We start from the raw sequence: 23,241 nt of genomic DNA, 5'->3' as shown, positions 1-23,241 counted from the left end.
TGGTTGCCTCCCATTCAACAGTTGAGAAGGGGTCCCTGGTGACTGACTGAGTGGGCATCATTCCTGTTCTTCCCAAAGGTGGGGGTCGGATCGCTTTGAGGATGGGAGAGTTGCTGGGTCCTGAACAGGACATCACTAGGATCCCAGCAGTTGGACCCCTGCAATCACACTTATCACCTGTTATCCACGTGCCACAAAATCAGACATTTTAGCAAAATGACTTTTCATTTCACCCCACAAATAATTTTTTGTTTGTTTCACTGATTTGGTAGTAAAATGAGTGATGTCATTACAAAATACAGTGACGCAAAAAACAAGCTCTCATATGGGTCTTTGGATGGAGAAAAAAAGGCGTTCTGGGTACCAGAAGACAAGGAGGAAAGATTTTTTTTTTACATGAAAACTGGGGTGTTAAGCATACTGGTCCTAAATTATTAATATCCGCTGGGAGTTGTAGTTGAGCAACAGCTGGAGGCACCCTGGCTGGGAAAAACTGCCAGAAACCCTAAAGTGCTAACTCACCACATGTTCCCATAGACAGAAAGCGCGGGAAAGAAAGTGGCAAAACGTTTGGTAAAGCGCAATTTGTCTAATTTTTCTCTGTCACGCAGTCTAATAGAACACTGTCCCTTTAAGAGTTATTCAATGAACCGGAAATGTCACCCGTTACGCAAACTTTCTATTGGAACCGGACATGTGACGTAACAGAGACCCAGCATTCAGCAGGAGAAGGGTGCTCACGTGACTCCAAAGCCTAGTAAGTCTCTAGTCACGGTGACAGCAGCGGCTAAAGGTCTGCGCTGTATAGTCCCGCCCCCGTAGTGCTGACGTCAGCTCCTAAGATCACAGCACTGGGAGAAAGCAGCAGGGGAATCTAGAATCTTCTTACGGCAGCAGCGCCTCCTTCAGAACGTCTTCTGTTTGTAAACACCCCTGCTCTGCGCCAAGCTTTGAGATGTCCCAGAGACTTGTGTGTAGTAGCCGGCTCGGCACCGGTTCAGCGTCAGGTGGAACTACAGCCGCCTTGCTTCTACCTCTGCCCTCCACAGACGGTCTCCGCTCGTTGGCGGAACCTAAACTAGAACACCCGCCGCCTGAACCGGCGCTCAATACGGTGAAGAAGAGAGCGGCCAGGGGCTGCGTCATGAGCGGGCTGCCCTACTACTGCAGCGGGGAGGTCGTCAGGGGCTTCGGCCGCGGGTCCAAGGAGCTCGGCATCCCAACAGGTGAGGGACTACAAGGCTCAGCATGACAGTACATGGTGTCTGTTACTTCACGTGAGGCTGGTGGACTTCCTCTCCTGGGGTCACTGGGGTGAGGACTAACAGCGCACACTGACCCTTCACCTGGTACTGAGTGCTGTGTCATAGGGTGAGCCTTGAGTCATACTGGCAGAGGACACACTGTACTGTGCTGGGGCACAACTCCCTTCATGACACACATTGGGGAATTACTGACCTAGAATTGACACTGAAATCTGTAACCTAACTTGTATTGTATTTAGCTTAAAACACAAGCTTTCCAGACTTCTGGTGTTGGTCACCCCCTTTTTAGACCTACATGGATTGGTGACACTCTTTTCTGTACTGTCACATTGCATGTCCTAAGATGCACAACAGGGTGACACTGAGTTATACTGGAGGAGGGGGTGACCTTTCTATAGGACTGTGGTGCAGTTCCTTTTAACCCTTAAGGACCGGGGTTTTTTTCTGTTTTTGCATTTTCGTTTTTTGCTCCTTGCATTTAAAAAATCATAACTCTTTCAATTTTGCACCTAAAAATCCATATGATGGCTTATTTTTTGCGCCACCAATTCTACTTTGTATTGACGCCAGTCATTTTGCCCAAAAATCTACGGTGAAACGGGAAAAAAAAATCATTGTGCGACAAAACTGAAAAAAAAAACGCTGTTTTGTAACTTTTGGGGGCTTCCGTTTCTACGTAGTCCATTTTTCGGTAAAAATGGCACCTTATCGTTATTCTGTGGGTCCATATGATTAAAATGATACCCTACTTATATAGGTTTGATTTTGTCGGACTTCTGGAAAAAATCATAACTACATGCAGGAAAATTAATACGTTTAAAATTGTCATCTTCTGACCCCTATAACTTTTTTATTTTTCCGTGTATGGGGCGGTATGAGGGCTCATTTTTTGCGCCGTGATCTGAAGTTTTTAACGGTACCATTTTTGCATTGATAGGACTTATTGATTTTGAAATGATATAAAAAGTGACCAAAAATGCACTATTTTGGACTTTTGAATTTTTTTGCGCGCACGCCATTGACCGAGCGGTTTAATTAATGATATATTTTTATAATTCGGACATTTCCGCACGCGGTGATACCATATATGTTTATTTATTTTTTTTGTTTTTTATTATTGGAAAAGGGGGGGTGATTCAAACTTTTAATAGGGGAGGAGTTAAATGATCTTTATTCACTTTTTTTTTTTTTACTTTTTTTTTTGCAGTGTTATAGCTCCCATAGGGACCTATAACACTGCACACACTGATCTCCTATGCTGATCACTGGTTTCTCATAGGAAACCAGTGATCAACGATTCTGCCGCATGACTGCTCATGACTGGATCTCAGGCACTGAGCAGTCATTCGGCGATCGGACAGCGAGGAGGCAGGAAGGGGCCCTCCCGCTGTCCTGTCAGCTGTTCGGGATGCCGCGATTAGCCGCGGCTATCCCGAACAGCCCGACTGAGCTAGCCGGGAACTTTCACTTTCAGCCGCACGGCTCAGCGCGCGGCTAAAGGGTTAATAGCGCGCGGCGCCGCGATTGGCGCTGCGCGCTATTAGAGGTGGGTCCCGGCTTCACTATGACGCCAGGCCCTCCGTGATATGACGCGGGGTTACTGTGTAACCCCGCGTTATATCAGAAGAGCAGGACCAAGGACGTACCGGTACGTCCTTGGTCCTTAAAGGGTTTAAAAAAAAAACGTACAGGAAAAATGGTAAAGCAGAGGATTAGATCCAAAGTTGAGTAGCCATACTGCTGCTGTTATGATTTTGGTGGTCCCAGCAATCAGACTCGCACCTATGAAATATTTCTTACCTCTTTTGTGGATAGGTGATGGATTAATCCAAGATTATAACCTCTTTAAAGGGGTGCTCCGCTTCTCCAGCGTTCTGAACATTTTCTTCAGAACGGTGGGAGCCGGAGGCTGTGATCTTGATGTCATGGCCACGCCTCCTCCATTCATGTCTATGGGAGGGGGCGTGTCGGTAGACACGCCCCCTCCCATATACATGAATGGAGGGGGCGTGACGTACAATCAAGAGTCGGCGTGGCTGTAACATCACGACCACTGCCGCAGGAACCCGACGTTTGTTTAGAACGCCAGGTGCTGCGGAACCCCTGCGATCAGACATCTTATCCCCTATCCTTTGGATAGGGGATATGATGTCTAGCAGCAGAGTACCCCTTTTAACCCCTTAAGGACGCAGGACGTAAATGTACGTCCTGGTGCGGTGGTACTTATCGCACCAGGACGTACATTTACGTCCTATGTATAACCGCGGGCATCGGAGCGATGCCCGTGTCATGCGCGGCTGAACTCGGCTGCTGATCGCAGCCAGGGACCCGCCGGCAATGGCCGAAGCCCGCGATCTCGCGGGCGTCCGCCATTAACCCCTCAGGTGCCGGGATCAATCCAGATCCCAGCATCTGCGGCAGTGCGCGATTTGAATGAATGATCGGATCGCCCGCAGCGCTGCTGCGGGGATCCGATCATTCAGAGCGCCGCACGGAGGTCCCCTCACCTTCCGGCTCCCGGCGTCTCCTGCTCTGGTCTGAGATCGAGCAGAGCAGAAGATGACCGATAACACTGATCTGTTCTATGTCCTATACATAGAACAGATCAGTATTAGCAATCATGGTATTGCTATGAATAGTCCCCTATGGGGACTATTCAAGTGTAAAAAAAAAAAATGTAAAAGTAAATAAAAAGTTAAAAATCCCCTCCCCCAATAAAAAAGTAAAATGTCCGTTTTTTCCTATTTTACCCCCAAAAAGCGTAAAAAAATAATTTTATAGACATATTTGGTATCGCCGCGTGTGTAAATGTCCGAACTATTAAAATAAAATGTTAATGATCCGTACGGTGAACGGCGTGAACGAAAAAAAATAAGTCCAAAATTGCTACTTTTTTAATACATTTTATTAAAAAATAATTATAAAAAATGTTTTTTATATGCAAATGTGGTATCAAAAAAAAGTACAGATCATGGCGCAAAAAATGAGCCCTCATACCGCCGCTTATACGGAAAAATAAAAAAGTTAGAGGTCATCAAAATAAAGGGATTCTAAACGTACTAATTTGGTTAAAAAGTTTGTGATTTTTTTAAGCACAACAATAATATAAAAGTATGTAATAATGGTTATCATTTTAATCGTATTGACCCTCAGAATAAAGAACACACGTCATTTTTGCCATAAATTGTACGGCGTGAAAACGAAACCTTCCAAAATTTGCTAAATTGCGTTTTTCTTTTTAATTTCCCCACAAAAATAGTGTTTTTTGGTTGCGCCATACATTTTATGATATAATGAGTAATGTCATTACAAAGGACAACTGGTCGCGCAAAAAACAAGCCCTCATACTAGTCTGTGGATGAAAATATAAAAGAGTTATGATTTTTAGAAGGCGAGGAGGAAAAAATGGGGTTAAGTATATGTCCATTTCTCTCCTTCATAAAGTTCTAATCTATTAGTTCTGTTAGTCAGTCATTGTTTTGTAGAGTTGCACAGAGTCCGAAGTTCCAAGCCCAGGAACAGATTTAGATCTTGTGTACACATGAGCCGGTCACCCCTTCCTTTGCTTTCCAGCATATTCATAAAAAGTTCTCTCTTGGTTTTCCTTGCCATTAATACTGAGATTCAGGGTTTAATCTTGTGACCTGGCAATGCCCTCAAGTTGTCAGGCGAAAAGCGGTCAGTGATGCAATAGGTATTTAGCTATTTGCCCTCACTTTCTTGATGTTTCTAAATGTCCTTTCCTTCATGCAGCTAATTTTCCTGAACAAGTTGTAGACAGCCTTCCATCTGACCTCACCACTGGGATCTACTATGGCTGGGGCTGCGTTGGCAATGGGGAGGTTTACAAAATGGTTATGAGTATAGGCTGGAATCCCTTCTACAAGAACACAAAGAAATCTGTGGTAAGCTATAGAGACAAAGCCTATTGTTTTGTAGACAAAATATTGCATTACATCTGTCTAAAAAACATTAAGTTCTATGGTGTCACATGATCAGTCATAAAAGTGCCACATCAGTGTCCTGTGGCATCACATGTAGGAGGGGGAGTGAAGCACTGAATAGCATACCTCACCATTTAACAATCAAACCATGAAGCTTTATTGTTGTTCAAAGTCAGAGTACATACATATCAGTTCAGCAAAACCAGTAACAGAGGCCATAACGGGCGTAACTCAAAAAAAAAAAAAAAAAAAAAAAAAAAAAAAAGGGATAAACAACAAGAAATCCATAGGCACTTCTACAGCATAAGTTAAATAATATTGTCATAGGGTAACAGCGAAATGCTACATGTAAGTAACACAAGGCAGAAGCTCAAGTAAAGTATTCCTGCGCAGATAAATGATCATACATATATGCGGCCAGACTCCTATAGGCATAAGGCCATCTTACCCCTCATGCCCTCCCACTCCTCCCCTTCGGATCAGTATGTGGTGAGACAGTGACGGACCGGACAGTGGGCAGAATCGAGCCAGGGTTCCCACAACAATTCAAATGCCTCCACCCCGTCCTCCCATTAATTCGATCAATCACTCTAGAAAAGTCCAGGCCTGATTGCTTCCATTGGGAAGCTATATAAATTCTAGTCGCCATCATAATAAATTGGGTAAAGTGAAAAGTTCGAAATTGCATCCTAGAAGGCTTATGTCCCAGTAGGCAAAACTCTGGTGTATGTGGCACAGTACCCGGGAGCAGAGATACAAGAAGATCCAACACTCTCGTCCAGAGGCCCACCACCGTGAGGCACCCCCACCAAACATGAAACATTGTACCCCTCTGGTTACAGCCTCTAAAACACAGTGGTGAGCACTCCGGAAAGACAGCATGGAGTCTCGTGGGGACCATGTAAGTACGGTGCAGGACCTTCAAAGCCGTCTCTGCAATGGAAACCTGCCAGCTGCCTTTACTAAGTGTAGTACAACAGTCCGACCATTGGTTCGACGTCAGAGTTATATGCATATCCCCCTCCTACTCTTCCATAAATTTTAATTTCCCCTCAGGAGGTGGGCTGTTGAGGTGGGCATATATTAATGAGAGAAGTCTAGATGCCGTAGGTCTATATAGAAAGAATGCCTCTAGAAAGGGTGGGGCAAGTATAAGGGACCCTGTCTGTCAGTGTAAAGAAGAAGGAGAGTATTTGAAGTGCCCTGAACGTCTATACCTCACCATTTAGCCTTAGCCTAAATCCTCATGTTCCTAAGCATAGGGACAGCTGGTACCATATTTGTCTTTCCCCCTCCCCGACCTACTATTTAAAGGGGTACTCCTCCAAAAAATAACCCCTAGGGTTATAAGATAGGGGATAAGATGTCTGATCGCAGGGGTCCTGCCACTGCAGACCACCGCAATCTATGGCGTGGCACCTCAGTCATTCGTGCATGGAGCAAACTCCATGCCAGATGACTGGCGACTACACGCCCCTCCATTCATGTCTATGGAAGGAGGCTTGGCGGCTACGTGTTAGCTGTCATGCCCCCTCCCATAGACATGAATGGGAGGGGGCGTGGCGAGACATCACAAACACGGAAGCTCCAACCTTTCGTGTTCCGGATGCTGCCGGCCCCTGCGATCAGACATCTTATCCCCTATCTTTTGGAATATAACAACAGTATAGGGGATGTTTTTCGGTAGAGTATCCCTTTTAATAGTCTGTGCTAGGCTTGTGTTATACACAAATGAAAGAAAGCAGAGCAGCATCCTGAGTCCATGATGAAGCAGGAAGCATGGTCTCTGCAGACCCCTGTAGGTACTTTAATTAAAGGGATACTCCCCTGGTGCCTCAGCTGGTGCCAGAAAGTTAACCAGATTTGTAAATTACTTCTATTAAAAAATCTTGATCCTTCCAGTACTTATTAGCCACTAAATACTACAGAGGAAATTATTTTCTTTTTGAATTTCCATTCTGTCTGACCACAGTGCTCTCTGCTGACACCTCTGTCCATTTTAGGAACTGTCCAGAGCAAGATAGCTTTGCAGGATAGGGATGTGCTTCTACTCTTGACAATTCCTAAAATGGACAGAGGTTGCCGCAGAGAGCACTGTGGTCAAGCAGAAAGGAAATTCAAAAAGAAAAGAACTTCCTGTGGAACATTCAGCAGCTGATAGGTACAGGAAGAATTAAGATTTTTTTAATAGAAGTAATTTACAAATCTTTCTGGCACCAGTTGTTTAAAAAAAAAAAAAATTTACAGTGGAGTACCCCTTTAACCCCTGAAGGACCCGGCCATTTTTTGCACATCTTACTACTGTCACTTTAAACATTAACTCTGGGATGCTTTTACCTTTCATTCTAATTCTGAGATAGTTTTTTCGTAACATATTCTACTTTATGTTAGTGGTAAAATTTTGTCGATACTTGCATCATTTCTTGGTGAAAAATTCCCAAATTTGATGAAAATTTAGAATTTTTTATTTTTTATTTGAAGCTCTCTGGTTATAAGGAAAGTAGACATTCCAAATAAATAATATATTGATTCCCATATACAATATGTCTACTTTATGTTTGCATCATAAAGTTACATGTTTTTACTTTTGGAAGACATCAGAGGGCTTCAATGTTCAGCAGCAATTTTCCAATTTTTCACAACATTTTCAAAATCGAAAATTTTCAGGGACCAGTTCAGGTTTGAAGTGGATTTGAAGGGCCTTCCTATTAGAAATACCCCACAAATGACCCCATTATAAAAACTGCACCCCTCAAAGTATCCAAAATGACATTCAAAATGTGTTTCACAGGAATAGCTGCAAATTGAAGGAGAAAATTCAAAATCTTCATTTTTTTTTTTACAACGTAAACCCAATTATTTTATTTTTACAAGGGGTAAAAGGAGAGAAATCTTCCTAAAATATGTAACCCAATTTCTCTCGAGTAAGGAAATACCTCATAGGTGTATGTCAAGTGTTCGGCGGGCGCAGTAGAGGGCTCAGAAGGGAAGGAGCGACAGTGGGATTTTGGAGAGTGAGTTTTTCTGAAATGTTTTTTGGGGGGCATGTCACATTTAGGAAGCCCTTATGGTGCCAGAACAGCAAAAAAAAAAAAAAAAAAAAAAAAAAAAACACATGGCATACTATTTTGGAAACTACACCCCTCAAGGCACGTAACAAGGGGTTCATTGAGCCTTAACACCCCACAGGTGTTTGACGAATTTTCGTTAAAGTTGGATGTGTAAATTATTTTTATTTTATTTTTTTCACTAAAATGCAACTTTTCCTCAAATAATTTTTTTTTACAAGGAATAATAGGACATGCCCCCCAAAACTTGTAACCTCATCTCTTCTGAGTATGGAAATACCCCATGTGTGGACGTCAAGTGCTCTGCTGGCGCACTATAATACTCAGAAGAGAAGGAACGCCATTGAGCTTTTGGGGAAAAAAATTGTTTAGAATTGAAGTCAGGGGCCATGTGCGTTTACAAAGTCCCACTGTGGTGCCAGAACAGTGGAACCCCCCACATGTGACCCTATTTTGGAAACTACACCCCTCACAGAATTGAATAAGGGGTGCAGTGAGTATTTACACCCCACTGGCGTTTGACAGATCTTTGGAAATTTTTTTTCATTTTCACAGACCACTGTTCCAAAAATGCTCACTGTACCCCTTATTACATTACATGAGGGTTGTAGTTTCCCAAATGGGGTCACATGGGGGGGGTCCATTGTTCTGGCTCTATGGGGGCTTTGTAAACACACGCGGCCTTCAATTCCTGACAAATTTTCTCTTTAAAAGCCCAATGGCGCTCCTTCTCTTCTGAGCATTGTAGTTCGCCCACAGAGCACTTTACATCCACACATGGGGTGTGTTTTTACTCAGAAGAAATGGGTTTACAAATTTTGGGGGGCTTTTTTCCTATTTTCCCTTGTGAAAATGAAAAATTTAGGGTAACACCAGCATTTTAGTGAAATTTTTATTTATTTATTTTTTTCATTTTTTCCATCGAAATTTGAAGAATTTTCATTAAACATCTGTGGGGTGTTAAGGCTAACTATACCCCTTGTTACGTTCCGTGAGGGGTGTAGTTTCCAAAATGGGGTCACATGTGGGTATTTCTTTTTTTGTGTTTGTCAGAGCCTCTGTAAAATCAGCCATCCCTGTGCAAATCACCAATTTAGGCCTCAAATGTACATAGTGCACTCTCACTCCTGAGCCGCAGAGCATTTTAAGTCCACATATTGGGTATTTCTGTACTCAAGAAAAATTGCGTTTCAAATTTTGGGGTTCTTTTTATTTTCACAAGCGTTAAAAGGAAAAAAAAATAAAATAAAAAAGTATGGGGCAACACCAGCATGTTAGTGTAATTTTTTTTTTTTTTTTTTTTTACACTAACAAGCTGGTGTAGCCCCCAAATTTTCCTTTTTCATGAGGGGTAAAAGGAGAAAAAGCCCCCCCAAAATTTGTAGTGCAATTTCTTCCGAGTACGGAAATACCCCATATGTGGCCCTAAACAGTTTCCTTGAAATACGACAGGGTTCCGAAGTGAGAGAGCACCATGCGCATTTGAGGACTAAATTAGGGATTACATAGGGGTATTCTATGCCAGTGATTCCCAAACAGGGTGCCTCCAGCTGTTGCTAAACTCCAGCATGCCTGGACAGTCAATGGCTGTCCAGAAATGCTGGGAGTTGTCGTTTTGCAACAGCTGGAGGCTCCGTTTTGGAAACACTGCCGTACAATATGTTTTTCATTTTAATTGGGGGGGACAGTGTAAGGGGTGTATATGTTGTGTTTTACCCATTATTATATGTTCGTGTAGTGTTTTTAGGGTACATTCGCACTGGCATGTTACGGTGAGTTTCCCGCTAGAAGCCTGCGCTGAAGCAGGAAACTGTAAACCTGCCTGTGTGAATGTACCCTGTACGTTCACATGGGGGGCAAACCTCCAGCTGTTTCAAAACTACAACTCCCAGCATGCACTGACAGACCGTGAATGCTGGGAGTTGTTCTTTTGCAACAGCTGGAGGCACACTGGTTGGAAAACCTTCAGTTAGGTTCTGTTACCTAACTCAGTATTTTCCAACCAGTGTGCCTCCAGCTGTTGCAAAACGACATCTCCCAGCATGTGCTGATCACCGAAGGGCATGCTGGGAGATGTAGTTATGCAACAGCAGGAGGTCCGCAACTACAACTACCAGCATGTCGAGACAGCTGTTTGGGCATGCTGGGATTTGCAGTTTTGCAACATCTGGAGGGCTACAGTTTATAGACCACTGCACAGTGATCTCCAAACTGTGGCCCTCCAGATGTTGCAAAACTACAAATTCCAGCATGCCCAGACAGCAAACAGCTGTTTGGGCATGCTAGGAGTTGTAGTTTTGCAGGATCTGGAGGGATACAGTTTAGAGACCACTGTATAGTGGTCTCAAACTGTAGCCCTCCAGCTGTTGCAAAACTACATATTCCAGCATGCCCAAACTGCTGTCTGGGCATGCTGGGAGTTGTAGTTTTGCAACATCTGGAGGGCTACAGTTAGAGACTACTGTATAATGGTCTCAAACTGTACCCTCCAGATGTTGCTAGGCAACTCGCCCCCTTCCGTAGGATTCAGCCGCACGACATCGCCGCCCACCGATCTCCGTCGCCCGCAGCCTTTGGATGGGTAAGTGGATCTTCTGCCGTCGGTCCTCTTCAGTTTCCCCGTTCTGCCCCGCCTATTGTGGGTGGGCAGGCTGGGGAAAACAAAAGTTAACCCCCCCCCCCCCCCCCCGATCTGCTTTTGGTCGTCGCTTCTGGCGACCAATAGGAGGGGTGGCACCTCTGCCACCTCACTCCTATCCCTTCAGGGGGATCGTAGGTGTCTTAGACAACCGCAATCCCCCTTATATTCCGGGTCACCATAAACCCGTATAGGCGCAAATCGCAGGTGTGAATTCACCTGCGATTTGCTCCGTTCGCCGAGATGGGGGGGGTCTGATGACCCACCTGGGTGTTTGCACGGGATGCCTGCTGAATGATTTCAGCAAGCATACCGGTCCGATCCCCACCGACCGGAATTATCCATGACATACGCGTACGTCATGGGTCCTTAAGTACCAGGGTGTCATGACGTACGGGTACTTCAAGGGTCCTTAAGATGTTAAAATGTAATCACTGATCACAACTGGAGCTGAGCGAAACTGCAACTAAACAGCAATTCAAAAAATAAATAGGTTGGTATCACCCATAGGTACTGATTTACATACATTATTTACATCATGACTGGATAGTTGCGTTAACCCCTTGAAAACTGGGCCTCTTTTAATTTTACAGACCAATATGAGTCAGTATGGAGCGGGCTCCATACTCCGCCGTTAATAGCCAGCATGCGGCGACTGCTATTAACCCTTTTGATCAATGGTGTCAAAGCTGACAGTGGCGTCTAAAGGGACATGTGAATGCGCCCTGGTAGGCTAGTGAGGCGGATGCCCCGCGCAGCACGATCGTGAGGGGAAGATCTACTATAGAGGTAGCCGGAGGGCTTACCTCTGCTTCCCTGGTGTCTGTGGCTCTGTCATTGATAGAGCCTGGCTGGACTAGGCACTATCAATGAAGGGCAGAGCACACAGATTAATGGAGTTCAGTAGAACTCTATAAGACTTTTAGGAGGAATTAGATTCCTCATACAGATCAATAAAGTGTAAAAAATTAAGTTTAAAAAACACACATTAGCCCCTTCCATGTTAAAAGTTCAAATCACCCCATTTTCCTATATAAAAACATGTAAACATACCGTATATACTCGAGTATAGGCCGAGTTTTTCAGCACGATTTTTCGTGCTGAAAACACCCCCCTCGGCTTATACTCGAGTGAACTCCCCCACCCGCAGTGGTCTTCAACCTGCGGACCTCCAGAGGTTTCAAAACTACAACTCCCAGCAAGCCCGGGCAGCCATCGGCTGTCCGGGCTTGCTGGGAGTTGTAGTTTTGAAACCTCCGGAGGTCCGCAGGTTGAAGACCACTGCGGCCTTCAACATCATCCAGCCCCCTCTCACCCCCTTTAGTTCTGAGTACTCACCTCCGCTCGGCGCTGGTCCGGTGCTGCAGGACTGTCCGGTGAGGAGGTGGTCCGGTGAGGAGGTGGTCCGGGCTGCTATCTTCACCGGGGAGGCCTCTTCTAAGCGCTTCGGGCCCGGCCTCAGAATAGTCACGTTGCCTTGACAACGACGCAGATACGTCGTTGTCAAGGCAACGGCTCTATTCCGGGCCGGAAGCGCGGAGAAGAGGCGCCCCCGGTGAAGATAGCAGCCCGGACCACCTCCTCACCGGACCACCTCCTCACCGGACAGCCCTGCAGGACCGGACCAGCGCCGAGCGGAGGTGAGTACTCAGAACTAAAGGGGGTGAGAGGGGGCTGGATGATGTTGAAGGCCGCAGTGGTCTTCAACCTGCGGACCTCCGGAGGTTTCAAAACTACAACTCCCAGCAAGCCCGGACAGCCGATGGCTGCCCGGGCTTGCTGGGAGTTGTAGTTTTGAAACCTCTGGAGGTCCGCATGTTGAAGGCCGCAGTGGTCTTCAACCTGCGGACCTCCGGAGGTTTCAAAACTACAACTCCCAGCAAGCCCGGACAGCCGATGGCTGCCCGGGCTTGCTGGGAGTTGTAGTTTTGAAACCTCTGGAGGTCCGCAGGTTGAAGGCCGCAGTGGTCTTCAACCTGCGGACCTCCGGAGGTTTCAAAACTACAACTCCCAGCAAGCCCGGACAGCCGATGGCTGCCCGGGCTTGCTGGGAGTTGTAGTTTTGAAACCTCTGGAGGTCCGCAGGTTGAAGACCACTGAGGGTGAATGATGAGAAGAGGATGATGAAGGGGGGGGGGGGGGATGTGTGGGATGATGACAAGGGGATGATGAAGGGGGGATGTGTGGGATGATGACAAGGGGATGATGAAGGGGGGATGTGTGGGATGATGACAAGGGGATGATGAAGGGGGGATGTGTGGGATAAGGGGATGTGTGGGATGATGACAAGGGGATGATGAAGGGGGGATGTGTGGGATGATGACAAGGGGATGATGAAGGGGGGATGTGTGGGATGATGACAAGGGGATGATGAAGGGGGGATGTGTGGGATGATAAGGGGATGTGTGGGATGATGACAAGGGGATGATGAAGGGGGGATGTGTGGGATGATAAGGGGATGTGTGGGATGATGACAAGGGGATGATGAAGGGGGGATGTGTGGGATGATGACAAGGGGATGATGAGGATGTTAATGACGGGTCTGGATGATGACAGGGGGGGATGAGGTATTTCCCACCCTAGGCTTATACTCGAGTCAATAACTTTTCCTGGGATTTTGGGTTGAAATTAGGGGTCTCGGCTTATACTCGGGTCGGCTTATACTCGAGTATATACGGTAATAAAAATAAAACATTTAGTATCGCTGTGTGCGTAGTTGTACGAACTATTAATATATAACATTATGCATCCCATACGGTAAATGACGTAAATGTAAAAAAATATACCAAACCACAGAATTAGAGATGAGCGAACTTACAGTAAATTTGATTCGTCACGAACTTCTCGGCTCGGCTCAGTTGATGACTTTTCCTGCATAAATTAGTTCAGCTTTCAGGTGCTCCGGTGGGCTGGAAAAGGTGGATACAGTTCTAGGAGACTCTTTCCTGGGAATGTATCCACCTTTTCCAGCCCACCGGAGCACCTGAAAGCTGAACTAATTTACGCAGGAGTTCGTGACGAATCGAATTTGCTGTAAGTTCGCTCATCTCTACACAGAATTGCAATTTTTAGAATATCTCAGAAAAAAAAGCGATTAAAAAGTCAGATCAATACCAAAATGGTACCGATACAAAAAATTGATTATGGCGCAAAAAATGATACAGCCTGGTATGTGAAAAAAATTCATAAAAAAAAAATGAATAAATAAATTTAAAAAAGCTACAGGAGTCCAAAAATGGCAATAAAAAAATTGCAAAAAAGTTCAAATTTAAAAAAATAATTTGTAATACATGACGGAAACTATACAAATCTGGTATTACTGTAATCAGGCCGGCCTAAAGTATCAAAATAACATGTTACAAGTAACCTCAAGGTAAATGGTTTAGAAAAAGAAAACCAGCAAATTTGCTAAATTATCTTTAACTATTTCAATTTCACCGTTTTAATATATAATTTTAAATTTTTTTGGGTACGGAGAATGTTATTGAAAAATTAAAAGGTATCATTATAGTAGTTAGTTATGGCTATTATTGGGCGAGGAGGAAAAAAAACGAGAGCGTAAAAGCGAAAATTGGTCCGGACAGGTGGATCGTCATGAGGGACAAGTAGATTTTGGTCTGTTTTAGTCCCGTGGACAAGTAGTTTTTTATTAAGTTTCCACATCCCTGGTACCATTTTTGTTTTGATGGAACTTTCTCATAATCTAATTATTAAATTTTTTTTTTTTTTTTAAGCGCCTTTCGTATCTACCATATCACCTGTAGGTCCATATGGTTACAAGGATACCAAATGATGTAGGTTTTATTTGATGCTATTTTTTAGTATGTTTAAAAAGGTCCCCTTCTGACCCGATTACTTTTTTATTTTTCTGTATACAGGGATGGATGAGGGTTCATTTTTTGCGCCGTGGTCTGTAGTTTTTATTGGTTCCCATTTTTGTTCGCTTTTTATAGGTTTTTATTTTTTAATTTTTAAGGTATACAAAATTGGCAAATATACGCAATTATGGACTTTGGATTTTTTTTTTACGTATACGCCAGTGACCGTGCGGTTTAATTATCATTATATTTTTAGAGTTCGGACATTTACGTATATGGCGATACCACATATGTTTGTTTTCATATTTATTTGGAAAAGGGGGGGGGGGGGTGTGATTCAGACTTTTATTAGGTAAGGGGTTAAGTCACATTAACTTTTTTTTTTTCTTACACAATTTTTTTAGTCCCCATAGGGTACTATTACATACAATCTTCAGATTGCATACACTACTCAAGCTATGCCATAGCATAGCATTGATCAGTGTTATCGGCGCTCTGCTGCTCCAGTCTGCTGAGCAGGCATGGAGCAGCAGATCACTGATCGGACGTCGAGGAGGCAGGTAGGAACCCTCCCCTCGTCCTCTCACATCACAATCTCACTGTGACGGTCCCGAACAGCCAGACTGAGCTGCTGGGAACGTTTTACTTTCACTTTAGACGTGGAAATCAACTTTGATCGCTGTGTCTAAGGGGTAAATGCCGGGCATCGCCACGATCCATGATGTCCGGCATTAGACACGGGTCCTGGTGGCTGATAGCCGCCGGGACCACCTGGCTATGATGTGGGGTCAGCTTGTGAGCCCGTGTCATAGCAGGGGAGCAGGTAAAGGTACACCTTGCATCCTTAAGAGGTTACAGGGGAAAAGGCTGGTGATTAAAAGTTGTGGTTTTTGGAAAGGGGTTAAATCACTTTTATGAACTTTTTATTTTTTTATTTTTATTTTTTACACTTTTATAGTCCCCATAGGGGACTATTACATGCAATCTTCAGATTGCATACACTGCTCAATGCTATGCCATTGCATAGCATTGATCAGTTTTATCAGTTCTCTGCTGCTTCAGCCTGCCATGGCTGGTTGGAGCATCAGATCATCAATCGGACGGCAAGGAGGCAGGTATGGTCCCCCCGTCCTCTCAGCTGAGTGGGACACTGCGGTTTCACTGCGGCGGTCCCGATCAGCACCGCTGAGCAGCTACCATGTGTTTTTTGTATCATTTTAGATGCCGTGATCAACTTTAGCCGCTGTGTCTAAGGGGTTAATGCTGGGATCACCGTGATCGGTGATGTCCTGCATTAGTCACGGGTCCTGCAGGGACCACCCCAATATGACCCGCGCTCAGCTTCTGAGTGCGCATCAAAGAAGGGGAGCAGGATAAGGGCATACAGTTATGCTCTTTGTACTCAAGAGGTTAAATGTGGTGTATTTTGAAAGAAAAATGCCTTTTTTGTAATTAGACCATTCACATGCTTTCATAAACTTTATATTTTTTATTTTATTTTTTATTACCCTTCAGGAAACCCATATAATTCATCAGTTTAAAGAGGACTTCTATGGAGAAATACTAAGTATTGTTGTTGTGGGCTACATTAGACCAGAGAGAAGTTTTGACTCTTTAGGTAAGTGTTTGAAGTATTTGGGAAGTACCTGGCTTTGAGTGAGCCGCTGGAATGTAACATTTGCATACAGTTCTGTAGTGTGTGTGTGTGTGTGTGTGTGTGTGTGTGTGTGTGTGTGTGTGTGTGTGTGTGTGGTAGTGTTGTGTACTAAAGGGTCTAGGGAAAATAAAGGCTCAAACAAGAAGCATGTGTTCCCTGGATAATTTGCACATGAGCACCTCATGACACACCGTGTCCACAAGCTGCAGAATGCCGTTAAATTGCTTGCATCGGTAGCTAGTTCAGTCTTTTGGATGAAAAGTTAGCGGTTCAGTTCTTAAAGGGGTATTCCAGGCAAAAACTTTTTTTTATATATATCAACTGGCTCCGGAAAGTTAAACAGATTTGTAAATTACTTCTATTAAAAAAAATCTTAATCCTTCCAATAGTTATTTGCTTCTGAAGTTGAGTTGCTGTTTTCTGTCTAACTGCTCTCTGATGACTCACGTCCCGGGAGCTGTCCAGCTCCTATGGGGATATTCTCCCATCATGCACAGCTCCCGGGACGTGACATCATCATTGAGCAGTTAGACAGAAAACTTCAGAAGCTAATAACTATTGGCAGGATTAAGATTTTTCAATAGAAGTAATTTACAAATCTGTTTAACTTTCCGGAGCCAGTTGATATATAAAAAAAAAAGATTTTGCCTGGAATACCCCTTTAAGTTATCCTCCCCAAGAAAAGAGGATATTTGTCCCTGAACTAATGCAGCATCAGTGTGCATGTGCTCCATCATTCTTTATGGGGTTTCTGAATATTGCAAAGCTTTCACTGCCTCTACATTCATTGAGGGGACAGGTGTTCTTAATTTTCAGCATCTGTTGGGGACCCCTACTGCCCATTAACTAGTTATCCCCTATTCTAGATCTTGGTGTAACCCCTTTTAAATCTGTCAAGGATTAAATGGGCACTGTCCTTCGCAAAACTTTTTATAGACTATGGGAGGGGGCGTGACTTGCATAGCGGGGGGGCATGACATCACATGGGGGCGGAGACGTGACATCACAATACTCCGGCCCCGTGGTCGTCACACAGCAGATTCTGAGCTGGCAGCGTGGCGTGCAGCTCCCCGAGGTGGGTGCTGAATGCAAGATTGCGGGGGTCCCCAGCGGTGGGAGCCCTGCCATCAGACATCTTATTCCCTATCCTGTTGGGTATGGGATAAGATATCTTAGGGCTGGAGTACCCCTTTTAAGCACATATACAGGATCAGTACCAGTTAGAGGTAATCCTGGAGCATTTTTTCCCAGAGTTGGTAACATGCATGCTTTCATGGAATACTAAACAGTTCAGTCTCCCAAAGTGATCAGTACCTCAAGTAAATGAATTCTGTGTAGCTGAGGTAATATGGAGGACTCCGATAAGGCCCTGGAAACTTTTCATTTTGACCTGTGTCCAGAGTATATTTCTAGAACTAGGGATCGGCCGATTATCGGTTCGGCCGATAATCATGATTTTGGACATTATCGGTATCGGCAATTACCTTTCCGATAATGCCCCGTTCCCGGCAAGAGATGACCGCCGCCGCCCCATTGCCTCCCCCCATCCTCTGCCCACATACCGCCTCTACCCATGCTCCTGCTGCGCTCCTGAAGATTGCCATTACAGAGGAAGGCTAAAGGAAAATATCCCGTATATGGTATTGCCTTGTGACAACCCAAACAATAGAGTTAACATTTTACCCCGCCAACAATATTAGTAAATATTAATCAGTAGGTTTATATATACTGCCAATATGGTGAAGGAGTTTAAAGATCTTGTTAAATCTTGATCTTATTACATTTTCTGCTCAGTCTCGGTCAGATTCACAGACTGGGAAGGGGCGTTCCCCAGCAGGCGTGACATCTGAAGCAATACAGGGGAGAACTTCCTCCCTCACTCTGCTACACACAGTCCAGAGCAGTTCAGTGTGAGATGAGCTATGGTTGGCTAAGGCTGCACCCCCCTCAGCACTCCAGACTGCATTTTCTGATTTTGGACTTCTGCCAAGCCAGCAGGAGTCCAAAGTCTGTGCAAGAGGTGGGGGGGGGGGGGGGGGGGGGAAGAAATGGGCTCTAGACAAGTAGGGAGACACATAGTGGCAGCTTTTTTAAAACACAAATAAAACATAGAAAACGTCTTAATTTATTTTTTATTTTTTTAACAAAGTAAATTAGAAAGATTTTTATTATTTACTATAAGGAGTGCAATAGCAAATATTAGTTTTATTGACAGTGCTCATTTAAGCATGCATGGGTTAGGGCCAAGGTCTATTCATACAATTCAGAATTTTGGGCAGACTAGATGGGCCAAATGGTTGTTTGGCCCAATTTGTGTTTCTAGCTTGCAATTATGATATAAAAAATTAGAAAAATCAACCTTTAGAAAAAAGCCCTCATAGAGCTATGTCTTCAGAAAGTTTCAAGTTATGGCACATGGAATGCAGCGATGCACACACTATTTCTTGTGAAGGCAAGCAATAGGCCTGGTCCTAAATGGGTTAGGGAAAGTTGTCTGCATCTGTAAGTAACTGGGACCCAGGCATTGTTGTGTGGAACTAATCATTATGTTCAGATGGCATCACATGGCAAAGCTTAGTCTGAACAGTTGATCACAAGAAGGGGAGTGGTCTGCCTTCACAGCACTTAAGAATGGCAAACTGCACATCATGTCTTAGAGAAACCATTGTATGATAAATGCTGAGAGGATGTCATAGCTTTTTACAAGCTTTAATACAGTAGTAATGTAGGTTGTTCCTTCTAAAGGGATTTTCCAAGAGAAATATTGATTTACTTTTTAACCATTTAAGGACTCAGACCATTTTCACCTTAAGAACGCAGCAAATTTTCGTTTTTGCATTTTCATTTTTTCCTCCTTCCCTTCAAAAAATTATGTCTCATAACATTTTTCACCTACAGACCCAAATAAGGTCTTGCTTTTTGCATCACCAATTGTACTTTGTAATTACATCACTTATTTTATAACCTAATCTTCACTAAAATTTAAACAAATTTGTACGGTGCCAATTTTCACTTTTGGGGGCTCCGTTTCTATGCAGTGCACTTTTTGATAAAAATGACACCATATCTTTATTCTGTAGGTCCATACGGTTACAAGGATACCCAATTTAAGTTTTTTTAATCTATAAAAAAAAAAAAAAAAAAAAATTATAAATTACATGCCCCAAAATCAGTATGTGTAAAATTGGCATTTATTTTTCCGCATATGGGGGCTATATGAGGGCTCATTTTTTGCAACGTGGTCTGTAGTTTTTAACGGTATCATTCTTGTTTTGATAGGACTTTTTGATCGCTTTTTATTCCGTGATTTGGACTTTTATTAGGGAAGGGGTTATATCACTTTTTATTAACTTTTTTTTTTTGCCAAGTTATAGTCCCCATAGGGGGCTATAACATGCAGTACATGCATTGTGATCATATGTTCATAGTGATGATTTAAATGGTGCAAACTGCATTTATTTACCGTATTTATCGGCGTATAACACAGACTTTAGGCTAAAAATTTTAGCCTAAAAAGTGCATGTGCCTGTTATACGCCGATACACCCCAAGGGAAAGGCAGGGGGAGAGAGGCCGTCGCTGCCCGCTTCTCTCCCCCTGCCTTTCCTGGGGTCTAGAGCCCTTCTGCCGGCCCTTCTCTCCCCCTGGCTGTCGGCGCCGCTTCTCTCCCCCTGGCTATCGGCGCCGACAGCCAGGGGGAGAGAAGGGGCAGCGGCGCCGATAGCCAGGGGGAGAGAAGGGCCGGCAGCAGCGCTCTAGACCCCAGGAAAGGCAGGGGGAGAGAAGCGGGCAGCGATGGCCTCTCTCCCCTGCCTTTCCTGGGGGTGTATCGGGGTATACACGCACACACATGCACCCTCATTTTACCATGGATATTTGGGTAAAAAACTTTTTTTACCCAAATATCCTTGGTAAAATGAGGGTGCGTGTTATAGGCCGGTGTGTGGTATACCCCCGATAAATACGGTATTTGCTTGACTTTTTATCTGACCTTATTTGTGCATATATTTTTAGATATAATGGGGGCGATTCTTCAAGACCTGTTCTGAGGAAAAGTTGACCAGCTGCTCATAGCAACCAAGCTTCTTTCACTTTTCAGAATAGTTTTTTTCAAAAATGAATGAAGCGACCTGTTAGCATCATGTTTAGTGCCTTATGTTTGACATTTATGGAAAACTAATCAATATGGATTAATTCCCTCAGTTGAATATTTAGTACTGATATGCATTTGGTATACCTTATTGGTTTTTTTTAAAAAAGATTAGTCAACTACACTTTTTTTTTTCTGCAAAGTTATAGCTCCCAAAGGGGGCTATAACACTGCACACACTGATCTTTTACATTGATCAGTGGTTTCTCATAGGAAACCATTGATCGATGATTCTGCGGCTTGAATGCTCATGCCTGGATCTCAGGCACTGAGCAGTCATTCGGTGATTGGACACCAGGAGCCAAGGTAAGGGGACCCTCCTTGTGTCCTACAGCTGTTCCGGATGCCGAGATTTCACCGCGGCGGTCCCGAACAGCCCCCTGAGCTGACCGCCATTAGTTTAGTTTCACTCTAAAGGGTTAATAGCGAGCGACACCGTGATCAGTGCCGCGTGCTATTAGCCACGGGTTCTGACTGTTGTTAGAGGCCGGGGCCACGTTATAGAACTGGAGCGGACTCGTGACGTACAAGTACGCCCTGTTTCCTTAAGGGGTTAAAAAAAATGTTTTTTCACTGGAGTACCCCCTTAAAATAAGCCATATATTGGGCAGTAGTCTGACTTGATGTGAGCAAGATATAAAGTATAATGTGTCCTTTTTATTTAACTGATGGTGGCACACTTCCTCTATCCAGATTCCCTGATTGCTGCGATTCACAGCGACATTGAAGAAGCCAAGAAGCAACTGGACCTACCAGAACAAAGGAAACTCATGGAGCACTACTTCAGCAATTCCTATAAAATTATGAACGGTCATTGACAGCGGCTTGTGGTCCCATGCTGGAATGTATATTGTTGCACTAGCATATTTGTGTTAAACCTTAGTGGACATCAGACCAACCCTTCTATTTATTTTTTTTAAAATGTTAAATACGCCTTTAGCATGGCCTGGATATGACTAATGGTGTTGGTATTGATGCTTTAAAAAAAAAAATTTGTCAAGATGAAACTTTGAATCAAAATTTCGCACTAACATAATTTATGTATTACATGTTATCTGCTATAGGGTGCATTATAGCTCACAACACAAGTTTATTGGATACCCCTTTTTAGGATGTAGCCCATAAAGCAATTAGCTGACTTTGCCAGTCAAAGCTGCTTCCAGCCTGGCACTTCCCCTTCATGACCAGCGCTGGCATAATGTAGTATTACATGACGGCCTACCACAACCGGAGCCAGTTGTACAGAGTGTCTCTTTGTTGTGGCTGATAGGGGAGATCTGGAGCACAGGACCGCCCTCTATGCTGTATATACGCTCTTATAAGGTATATTGACAGGGTTTTCTTAAGATAAGCCCTTTTACATTACAATTTCAAGAGTCTGCAAGCAAAGCAGCTGTGGGAGTCCACTAATATTTTGTCATGATATTGTCATTCCCAGAGTTATAGTATAGCTGTAACATGTGTGGTGTATTCCGTCTCCTGTTTAGTTGTTCTAGAATATTCCAACTACTTAAAGGGATACATTTCAGCTGGATTTATTTATTGTCTGACGATACAGGTCCATTCCCCTGGTTTTCTTTTGTTTAATAAAGGGGCAGTTGTAGGAAATACCTACAGTTTCTTCTATTAATAGCCTTTTGTAAAAATCTACAGTATTTTCATATAAATGCGGTTCTACTGCAACAGTAACGGTTTCAGGAAATAAAATTCAGCAAGAAAAAAAGAATAAAAGGCGGTTTTCAGATGCAATATCTGAACAAGGTTTGATTTTTTGTTTCTTTGAAAACAAACTTATTTACTGCAATATTTGACCACTGTGCTTAACTTTTAAGAATATAATGTTAATAATTCATAAAGCTATCTACTGTATATCTGTAGCTTAGGCAGTCATATACTTATAAGTATGTAAGTATACTCACATATACATAAGTGCTATTTACAGAAATGTACACATGGTTCATATGTCTTCACCAAGTTGATGTTGTCCTTCACAATATTATTCCGTGGCAGAAATCCTAATATTTTAGGTTGGGTTATGTATTAGAGATGAAGGATTTCTCTTTGCGTTTGTCTTGTGAGGGTTTTCTACTATTCTATCTGTGCCTGTTTTGACTTATGTTTTTATAAAATGGTTCATGGTGTGTCAAACTCAGTACCTTTTTATATCTGTGTCTGTCTGTTGCTTAATGCAACCCTTTATCTTTAACCCTTTTAATTCACCAAATATTTGATTAGTAAAGTTTTGTTTAGCTGTTCTGTATATTGTTAAAGGGGTACTCCCTTGGAAAACTTTTTTTTTTTTTTAATTAACTGGTGCCAGAAAGTTAAACAGATTTGTAAATCACTTCTATTAAAAAAATCTTAATCCTTCCAGTACTTTTTAGGGGCTGTATACTAAAGAGAAATCAAAAAAAGAAATGCATTTCTTGTGATGTCATGACCACAGTGCTCTCTGCTGACCTCTGCTGTCCATTTTAGGAACTGTCCAGAGCAGCATATGTATGGTATGGGGATTTTCTACTGCTCTGGACAGTTCCTAAAATGGACAGCAGAGGTCAGCAGAGAGCACTGTGGTCAGGACATCACAAGAAATGCATTTCTTTTTTTGATTTCTCTTTAGTATACAGCCCCTAAAAAGTACTGGAAGGATTAAGATTTTTTAATAGAAGGGATTTACAAATCTGTTTAACTTTCTGGCACCA

The 23,241-nt window shown here is 43.4% G+C and overlaps 1 protein-coding gene across 1 annotated transcript; it reads left to right on the top strand.

Moving 5' to 3' along the window:
• The first annotated feature begins 633 nt into the window (after positions 1-633).
• RFK (riboflavin kinase) lies at positions 634-22,860 on the top strand. The gene is made up of 4 exons (XM_056523354.1): positions 634-1,226; positions 5,019-5,170; positions 16,249-16,351; positions 21,233-22,860. Exons 1-4 carry the CDS (start codon positions 956-958, stop codon positions 21,355-21,357), a joined length of 651 nt encoding a protein of 216 aa, XP_056379329.1. The 5' UTR covers positions 634-955; the 3' UTR covers positions 21,358-22,860.
• The last annotated feature ends 381 nt before the right edge of the window (positions 22,861-23,241 follow it).

The sequence above is a fragment of the Hyla sarda genome, chromosome 1 (assembly GCF_029499605.1).
Source record: "Hyla sarda isolate aHylSar1 chromosome 1, aHylSar1.hap1, whole genome shotgun sequence".
Taxonomy (NCBI): domain Eukaryota; kingdom Metazoa; phylum Chordata; class Amphibia; order Anura; family Hylidae; genus Hyla; species Hyla sarda.
The sequence above is the reverse complement of the archived record's forward strand: the minus strand, read 5'-3'. Positions and strand labels throughout refer to the sequence as shown.